Source organism: Xiphophorus maculatus, chromosome 5 (assembly GCF_002775205.1).
Source record: "Xiphophorus maculatus strain JP 163 A chromosome 5, X_maculatus-5.0-male, whole genome shotgun sequence".
Taxonomy (NCBI): Eukaryota; Metazoa; Chordata; class Actinopteri; order Cyprinodontiformes; family Poeciliidae; genus Xiphophorus; species Xiphophorus maculatus.
The window spans coordinates 23,014,601-23,024,505 of NC_036447.1; the positions used below are offsets into that span (position 1 = coordinate 23,014,601).

The window sequence follows — 9,905 nt, forward strand, 5'->3', positions numbered from 1 at the left end:
CACGCAGACAGAGTCGTAGTAGGCGGAGGCTGGAAGGCAACACACACACACACACACACACACACGCTGGAGGGAACCCCATCAGCTGTGGAAAGAAACACAGCTCGATTTTACTTTTCGTTTTTTTTTTCCTTCCCTCCTTCTCAGATTGAATTTTAGAGCGGGGGTTTTTAGGATCTGCGCTGCTGTGGGACGCCTTTGCGGGTTCCGCGATATAGACGAAAAACACAATACTTCACCGAGAGCACACGAGTGGGAAGGGGAAGAGAGCAGCAAACACGAACTACAGAAGAAGGTGGCTTTGAAAGCATGGACTATGTCAGGATGCCGACAGAGAAGATAACATCCCTGCAGCACTTCAAGCGGACGGAGAAGGATGTTATCGGCGGGCTTTGCAGGTGTGTAAACCGCGTATTAATAATTTGTGATGCAGCCATACCATGTGCGTGAAGGGCTTTTCATGTGGCCGTAGCGTGTGTGTATGTGTGTGTGGTGCAGAGGGGACTTCGGGTAGCATGCTAGCTGTTAGCTGCTGGCAGCTGGAATGTGCTTGTAGGAATTAGCTGTTTTTGTCACGTTCGTGCCTGCTCTGAACTATTATATATTATTCTAAATTTAACCTGCGTTAGAGGCGTTATTTGTGTAGGCGACAGTATGTCGACGGGATCTCCGTGAGACAGCGAGATGGAGCGAATACGTTCATGTCCAGATGGACGCCAACCACGTGGTAGTTAACACGGTCGCCGCTGCCGCACCAAATCATGTTTCACATCGCAATAGTTTATTAAAACCCAACTAGTTTCCACCGAGCGCCATTAATAACCACTTCCTGGATGGATGTATGCCCTTTGGGTTCGTCCAGCAGCTTTTCGGCTTCGGTATTTGTGTGTTTAAACAGCTGCTCCCTGTAGCGTGCGACGTTGTCATGTGCTAAAATTAGCTTAGCTTGGCTAGCAAGTCATATGTCGCTGCGCACTTTAAGTAGCAACCGTGTGGACTGTGATTGGGTTTCTTTAAACCTGTGTTCACGACATTTTTATTATTTAAATATGTCGCTCGACACAAGCGAGGGTACACACATGAGTATATCTGCCTCTAACTAATAGCAGACAAAGCCTTAGCTCGATGCTAATGGCGTACAGCATTGTTCTCGGTGCCAGGGGGGCCTGCTGCTTCTGCAGGTGGTGTCACATTTCACTAACCGCTACCGCTCGAAGACGCGCCCCCTAGCGGTAGAAATGAAAGGAAGCGCATTTCTCCAGAATGTGACGTCATTCCACAGCTGGCTTGTTGTTTTTAAATCTCTTTTCTGAGATTGGTTTCAGCCAAGTTGGTTGTATGTTTTTGTAGTTATTCTGAACTAAACATGCTTTGTTTATATTAGCAAAACATTATATGAATGAACTGTCTAATCTATTCATGGATGTAAAACCTTTTAAAAGTTGTAATACTGGCAAAATTGCCAACTTTTAACAAAATGTAGGTGTTACCATAAAGTGTTGGCACAATATGTGAGTCTTATACCTTCGTGGTTCAAGTAAATCTCAGTTAATTGACCTGGAACTGTTTTCATTGCATTTGTTACTGTAAAATATTCACTGTTTAAAACGGCAACAGAAATTGAGTGTGCATTATTTTTCAAATGAAACAGTGTTGTTGCTTTGAGCTACAAAATATTCAAGTTTATTTTTTACACAAGTCAGCCATGTTAGGTTTTGAGGTCAAGGTTGGTAAGAAACCAATTCTTTTTCCACACACAACTTCAAAAATCCAATATTTACTTTTTCAAATGTCATTCAGGGCGATGGTACTTGGCAATCTTATTCTAAAACAATTGAAAAAATGTATGTCGAATATCAATTTTTATGGATTTTGGGTTGTTTTTTTTTACAGGTATTTGAAAACAATGAACCAACAAACTATGGATGATTTTTCTTTTAAACCCCAAAAGAAACTTAAGCAAGCTTCTGTTGCACCAGAATTCAGAAATTACAAAAAAAAAATGCAATTTGCAGCTTTAATTCCCAAGGAATAAAATAAAACTCAAGGGTATGAATATTAAAAAATTGCTTATTGAAAGTGTTTTTCACAGAAATTCTCCAGTGAGGAGAGTCTCTTTAATCAGTGAAGGTAAATGATTGTAGGTGGAACCTGATAACTACAAGTTTGTCACCTGCTCACTCTTCTTTCTGAGGAAAAACCCAAGTTAAAAAACAACAAACAAACTCAAATTCACCTTCAAGTTTCTGTTTAGAACTTTAAGAAATGTTCCTTTTTTAAAAAAAAAAGCAAAACGTTTAATTATTCCAGATTTCCCTGCTGTAGAAGCTACTTGATGTCAGTGAAACTGAGGCCTGTATTAAAAACCGACTGAAGTTTCTCACTCAGACAGCAGAGCGCGGCTGCTCGGCGTCGCCTGCGAGCTTTTACAGCCACGTGAACCGTGTCGCTTCTGACCTTCTGACTTCAACTTTGCAGATCCGGTTCTTCAGGTTTGTTGTGACCGTTTATGTCGTTAGTGGTGCCCCCGCCCCCTCACAGTAAATAAGAGCGAGGCTTTTTACTATCCCGGCGCTGTGAGCTCGAGAGGGGCAGCAAGTTCAGCCAAACTCGTGACCTCTGGAGCCAGACGTCAGGAATGTGAAGAGGTCACCATCAAAGTTATAAGTTAAAGGTTCGAAGCATCACATTCGGACTAAGTTTATTATTCCTCTTTCGTAGTTGTGCTTTTTTTTTTTTTAGGTAAAACTAATGCATAAATTGGAATATGTACCAAAATGTATTTTATTTCCCCACTTTGTTTCAACGTTTTTTCACTTAAAAATATCCTTAAACCTTTTTTAGGCTTACTTTGAAGGGAGATAAAACAAGGCTTCAGTTTTAGGACTTACATGGTTTTAATTTGGCCACACTACATCCACAAACATGAGCGTATTAGTTTTTAATGACAGATTCAGCTCCATCTTCATATTTCATCTTCCCACCAGCTGCCCAGCTAAGCTCTAGAGAAAAGTCTGGTCAAGCTGATTTGTACAGCACATTTCAGCAACACGGCAGTTCCAAGTGCTTTGCCCCATAAGAACATAATTCATGAGACATCACCTTTTGACAAATGGCATCATCAAAACCATCGAGCAAACATGCAACAAATATGTTGATCGATGTTCCATGGACGAGTTTTTCTAAGTCTTGCTGCTGGGACATTAGTTCTCTAATTCTGGAAATGTTCTTCAGGAAGGCCGACTTTGTAACTGTCTTTATGTGACACTGGAGGCTCAGGTCTGAGTCCATCCCCACAGCCAGAGTTTGGGTCTGACCTCTAGCTTGTAGCTGTGGCAACGGAAGCTGTGCGCTGATTCTGTAGGTCCAAAGATGATCCCCGCAGTATGATACGGCCACTGCCATGTTTCAAGTGGTGGATTCAGTGATGTACAGTGTTAGTTTTCACACGTGTACTCTGTTGACTAATTAGGGGGCTTCTTGGTTGCACTGGATTGTATTTGGGGGTTACATGAGATGCATGTCATTCTTTGGATTTGTTTTTCTAAAAAAAAAAAAAAAAGTGCTGAGGGTGTACAGATGTGGATAACTAAGACGTTTTGTCTCTTCACGGGAGAACATTTTTAATTCTCCTTCTTCCAATGTCTTTCAGCCTGGCGAACATCCCCCTCAGTCCGGAGACGGCCCAGGACCAGGAGAGACGGATCCGTCGGGAAATCGCCAACAGCAACGAGCGGCGGCGTATGCAGAGCATCAACGCTGGATTTCAGTCCCTCAAGACACTCCTGCCACACACAGATGGGGAGAAGCTCAGCAAGGTAGATTCTCCTGTGCTATAATGAGCAAATCCGGGTCTTTAAAGTCTCTTTTTATTCCTTTTTCACTGACAATATTTAGAGTTTTTCGACCCTAATTTGAGCTGCTTGTTTTTCCTCTACCTAGGCCGCCATCCTTCAACAAACAGCGGACTACATCTTTACCTTGGAGCAGGAAAAAACCCAGCTGCTAACCCAGAACAACCAGCTCAAACGCTTCATCCAGGTTAGAACGCTAATTGTGGATTTTTGCATGTGACCGGAAACGTTGTCTCATTGGTTTTAAACTTCCGTCTTCAGTGTTGTTGTATTTTTGCCTCTTTTGATATTTCCTGCATATCGAGTTTTCATGTACATATTTGCTTGCCTCACTGTGTTGCTATATCAGCATCAACATTGATATCGGTCGACGTTAGTCATTTTCTAACACGCTGTTATCCGCCCGATAAGTAAAACTGGGTCAGTGTTAATAATAAGGGTAAGGGTGGCCGCGTATCCTTAAAAAGTTAAAATCATGCATCTAAAATTAAGGCCGTAATGTCTTAAATAAATTTTTTTTAAATGTCACAGGTCCTAAATTTAGTCTTGGCAGCACTATTCCATCTCGTATCCTTTTTTTTCCTCATAGAATTTATTTTTATTTTTCCAGGCAAAGATTTGAGACATCCACATTGCGTTCTGTGACACAACGCAGTTGAGGCTACCGCTAACTAGCTTCTAATATACCCTGTCTTGCCAGCTGGCATTTTTTGCTTTTATAATAAACTATTACAAATTTATGGCCACTTGACTGAAAGATGTTTGTACAATTAAGAGGTCTTAAATTCCATTCATAGTGGTCTTTAAAAGTCTTAAATTTGAGTTGGTGAAACCTGCAGAAACCACAAAGCTGAATATGTAACATTGGTAAATGTTGATGTCTGCAACCAGCCCAAGATTTCAGAAGGGCTCCCATCTAAAATGGGGATTAGCAGAATAATTTTATGAATTTTTATATTGATTTCTTTATGTCTTATTTTGATTGAAATCAAAATTAGAACCTAAATTTCCCAGCCTCTTTAAAAATGTGGTACATGACATCTCTGGGTAACTCACTCTATAGATTTTTCTCAGCCGGCATTATAATTATTACAAAAAAAATGTAAGAACTCACCAGACACCACTAACTAGTCTGACGAGAACTTGGTTGACAAAAATGTCATCCTGTATTTCACCTTGAAAGCAGGTGTTTGTTAACGCCTGAGCAGCATGTGGTGAGGTGTGTTTTATAGCTGGAGGTGTTGGTTTGTTTTGTGTTGTTTTGGGCTTTTCTTGGTTATTTAGTTCTGCCTTATAGACGCACTTTCAGCTCATTTTAATTCTTTTATTCTGCCTCCAAGCAGAGTTCTGGTTCGATTCGGTCGCTCAGTTAGGAATTGCGTGCTTACAACGTCACGTTTCGTTTCCTGCAGGAGTTTAGCGGCTCCTCGCCCAAAAGGAGGCGAGCCGAGGAGAAGGACGAAGGCATCGGGTCTCCGGACACGCTGGAGGAGGAGAAGGTGGAGGAGCTGAGGAGGGAGATGATTGAGCTGCGGCAGCAGCTGGACAAGGAGCGCTCGGCTCGCATGCAGCTGGAGGAGCAGGTGATCTCAGCTGTGCGTTTAACTATTATAAACTCTTCCCCATGTATTTGAACGCTGTCCTCGATGTTGAGCCAATAGGGCCCCTAAGCCACGCTTTAGGAGAGCAAACACTCAAACACGGTGCTGATTGTGGCGCCGACACATTTATCAGCCCAGCAGCCAGGTCCTGATTGGGTCACATCCTGGATCTACCTGAACAGCAGGTGCTGCACGCAAACAGGAACTCGAACAAGCAGGTTGAACAAGAGGGAGGGGGGGGCTAAACACTGACGGCTGCGTGAGCGCAATTATAGACACAGCTGACTCGACCAGAATTTCACTGTCGCAAGGTTGGAGGAGTCGCCAACATCTTGAGAAATAGTTTGATCTCTTTAAAGTGATCTCATTTTGTCACAAATCCAAAGCATTTCTTCCTGTTTGGAGTTTTTACACCATAATTTTTAATGAACTGTGTGTATACTTTAGTGTAAATTTCCTCTTGAGTATGTGAAGCTGAGAGCAGCTCCCAAATGTTTATCTGAACACTATTTAACTATGTTTTAAATTAGGGATGTCCTGATCTATTGTAGACATCAGAAATGTGATGGATATCAGCAGACATCTTAAACTAACTTAATTACGTGTGATTTTAATTGTATTTCTTATTTATGGAAACACCACTATTACAAATTTGTGTGTTTTTTGACGTTAGCGGAATATTGCAATAGTTCTGCGGATGTTTGTAGTGGGAATATTAGGGAATGTATTTGCAGGAGTGCTGAGAAAAAGCCTGGTTAATAAAATCTACCATTTACTGTAGAAATGTCTGGAGGCTCCAAGCTAGCTCTCTGGGTGCTTTTATAGAGCCAGTAAAGAACTAAATTTAGTTAAACACTTTATTGGAAAAACCTTAAATTAGAAGTCCCCCCTTTTTTTTCCTGTAATTGATGCATGTTGTGGGTAAAATACTGTGCGGTCACAAATACTCCACACCCGTCTTGTAAGGACGTGCTCTAACTGGATTGGTATCTGCTCGTAGGTGCGGTCTCTGGACGGCCAGCTGCACCCAGAGCGTCTGAAGGTGATCACCCAGCAGGTGGAGGAGGAGCAGGCCCTCATCCAGAGCCAGACGCTGCTGCGGCTACAGCAGATCCACGCCGCCGCCGCCGACAGACAAACACACAGTCCTCAGGTCTGAAACGCTCCTCACTCCCGGCGGTCCCTGTGCTCCAGATAGATGAGAATCATTGGAGGGGAAATAAGATCTGGACTCTGGTTTCAATTTGATCTTCTGTCTTTCAGGTGCTGGCTCCGCCCACTCCGCCTGCCCCAACCCACCACCCCACTGTCATCGTCCCAGCTCCAACACTAAACCATCACGTCACTGTGGTGACCATGAGCCCATCTGTCCACACCAGCACCGTGTCCACTTCCAGACAGAACCTGGACACCATTGTGCAGGTTGGAGCTTGTTCTAATGTGCACCAACGCTAAAGCGCTAACTATAAACATCGGTTCTGCTAGCTCTAATGCTACCTATAAAAGTTAATTATGCTAACACTTAAGCACTAACTATAAACATTGGTTCTGCTACAGCGCTAACAATAGGCATTAGTTCTGCTAAAACACAAACTATAAACAATGGTTCCGCTAGCTCTAAAACACTAACTCTAAAAAAATTGTTCTGCTAAAGTGCTAACTATGAACATTAGTTCTGCTAACTCTAAAACACCAACTTTAAACATTAGGTCCGCTAATTCTAACCGCTAGTTATAAAAGTTGGTTACGCTAACACTAACCACTGGTTCCGCTACAGTGCTAACAATAGGCATTAGTTCTGATAAAACACTAACTATAAACAATGGTTCTACTAACGCTAAAGCACTAACTATAAGTATGAGTTCTGCTAAAGCGTTATCTATAAACATTAGTTTTTCTAATGTTGAGGGGTTACACTATCATGGTTTTTAGCCGAAACTAATGCTAAAGTGCTAAATTCAACCACTGAACTTTATTCAATTGAGAGCTTACAAAACAGCTGAGAAAATTATAGCGTTTTACACTTTGTCCAGGGGAATTAATTTAGGGGAAGCTACGCACGCTAAATGTTTTGAAAACTAGCCAAAATGCTAAACAGCTAAGCAAAAAAAAACTAGTTCCGCAGTTAGCAGATTTGCGGAAGTGTGCCCACCTCTGGTAACGATGTTACTGTTTTTTGCTCATCCCCTCCCAGGCCATCCAGCACATTGAGCGCACCCAGGAGAGAAGAGGCAGCTCCGAGGACGAGCAGAGGAGAGCAGTCATCGTCAGCCCCACCCACGTCGCCATGGACACCGCCTGCTCGGACACAGACACGGACACGGAGGGTGAAGACTGTTTGATGAACTGACCCGCCCCCACCCTGAACTCCTGCCTATCCCCGCCCCTCCAACACGCACACAAACACTTAAGACACCCTACTCACTGTAAGATTCCCTCCAGGAGCTTGACTACTCATGTTAATCTGTCTTTGGCATTACCTAAACTCCTAAATCCAGTGGTTTAAGCTCTGCGTCAAGTTTTGTACTGTAATTTTTCAGAGTATTGAAGAGGTAGGAAGGTCAGCGTGCAGGATCCATTGGATCTCTGCAGCTACTTGAATAATCAAACGGTCTACTTGTAGAAAAAAAGAAAAAAAAAAGGCTGTCTGCCCCGTTGTTTCTCGTTTGTGCGTGCTCTCCATATAGTCCCAGAATCATCGTCGCCCTCTTTCTGTCACTCCTGACAGTGCAGCTACAATCTAATGGAGTCAATTTATCAGAAAGATGAATGTAACGACACAATAAGCAAGGAGATCCTTATTCACATGTTTTGTTTGTCGTATATTTCTGGTGGCTGTCAAATCTTAAGCTATTAAATACTAAATTTAAAAATTTGAACCTACACATAAAATCTTTCTTACTTGAAGAAAAGAAAAAAAGCTGTTTTTAAACTCTAAATAAGCCTTTAGAAATAAGCTGAATTCCTTCTCTGGTCTTTCAGTTTAGATGTTTTTATATATATATATATATATATATATATATATATATATATATATATATGTGTACTTATATATATATATGTACTTATATATATATATATATATATATATATTTTTTTTTTTTAATTAAGTGTCAGGGTCGCCAATCGTTGAAGGTTTTGTCCTAATTTAAAATTAGTCGACTTTTCTTTTACCATTTTTTTGTTTGTTTGTTCTTAACAGGAGGGAGGAGAAAAACGCACCATTACGTTTTTAACTTGATGTCGGCTTGTTGCATGAAAAACATTCAGGTGCCGCATTTTTGTAAATAAGCGATCAACCCGAGACGGTTTGACTGAATCAGACTCTTTGGAATCTACAAATATTTCCATCGAAGTTCTGAAACAGATGGGCATGAATCATGTTTCCAGCATTTCCCCCCAAGGGCCTGAATCCACCATCTGGTCTTGGTGACTATGCACTAGAGATGTTGGGATTTATGCAATTCCATCTTTTGTACATTTATTGTTCTTTTTTTTTTTTTTTTTTTTGTCGCTATCATTTAAACATAGGGTGAAGTTCTCTATGCACCGTGTATGAAACTTGACGTGTTTAAATGGAAGAATGTAGTACTTAAGAGGTGCTTGTTTTAGTCGTCACCGTGGTGATCTGCAGGGGCGCAACGAGCCGAGGCCAAATGTACCTGCAATAAGTCACCTTTCCTTTGCTTTTGTTTTGTTTTTTTTCCCCCCAGAGATTTAGTCAGATATTATGTTGAACTCGACAACACAGGAGAAAATTTCTGGTGTCGTGTCTTTTCAAAAAAAAAAAAAAAAAAAGCAAATGCCACAAAGCAAAGTTTAACCAGCAATAGATTCCCATAGTTTGATAACGTTGAGTAAAAATACAACGGTGTCACAGTTTGTGCAGAATGTTTCTTTTTTAAATCTCAAAACAACAGCAACAGCAATCCCTGCTAGTGATATGTGCAAAATTAGACTGTTTTATTTTTTTTCTGACCCGAAACAAATGAGGAGTATAAGAGTCTTCTTTAAGCCAGCTGTCCGGCAGAGCACAGCAACGGGTGGAAGGACAGTCGGCTATATATGCGTATTTTTATTTTATTTTTTTACACGTAGTTTGGCTATAGAAGAGAACTTTATTTACAAACGCATCCGGTAACTTCAGCGACTGTGGAGGCACCAGGCACGGACCAGTTTGTTTGGTAGAAACTGTTTTATGTGCTTCTGTTTACAAAAACAACAGCAGCAAATTATTCCAGCAGCTGCTAAGATAATATATTTATCCGTTATACTTATGATGAATAACCGTTTGTTTTTTGGGGTTAGGGAGTAAATGGAGAGGTTTGTTGGCGATGCAAGAAGAAAGGGAGCGATTTCCATTTTCATCCGGAGAAAACTCAAGTACTTAACGTGGCAATTTATTAATAATACATCTAAAGCACAGGTTCCGCATATTGGAAGAATTTTC

The 9,905-nt window shown here is 41.3% G+C and overlaps 1 protein-coding gene across 3 annotated transcripts; it reads left to right on the top strand.

Moving 5' to 3' along the window:
* Nucleotides 1–8,453, top strand: LOC102231784 (transcription factor AP-4-like). 3 transcript variants are annotated; one of them, XM_023333129.1, is made up of 8 exons: nt 521–727; nt 2,479–2,674; nt 3,653–3,818; nt 3,943–4,041; nt 5,267–5,449; nt 6,456–6,608; nt 6,719–6,877; nt 7,650–8,453. In XM_023333129.1, exons 3-8 carry the CDS (start codon nt 3,744–3,746, stop codon nt 7,803–7,805), a joined length of 825 nt encoding a protein of 274 aa, XP_023188897.1. In that variant the 5' UTR covers nt 521–727; nt 2,479–2,674; nt 3,653–3,743; the 3' UTR covers nt 7,806–8,453. The 3 variants fall into 3 exon arrangements, with proteins under 3 accessions (XP_023188895.1, XP_014326518.1, XP_023188897.1); XM_023333127.1 differs by lacking the exons at nt 521–727; nt 2,479–2,674 and adding an exon at nt 1–398 and having other exon boundaries at nt 5,267–5,437; XM_014471032.2 differs by lacking the exons at nt 521–727; nt 2,479–2,674 and adding an exon at nt 2–398 and having other exon boundaries at nt 7,650–8,452.
* Nucleotides 8,454–9,905: the final 1,452 nt, after the last annotated feature.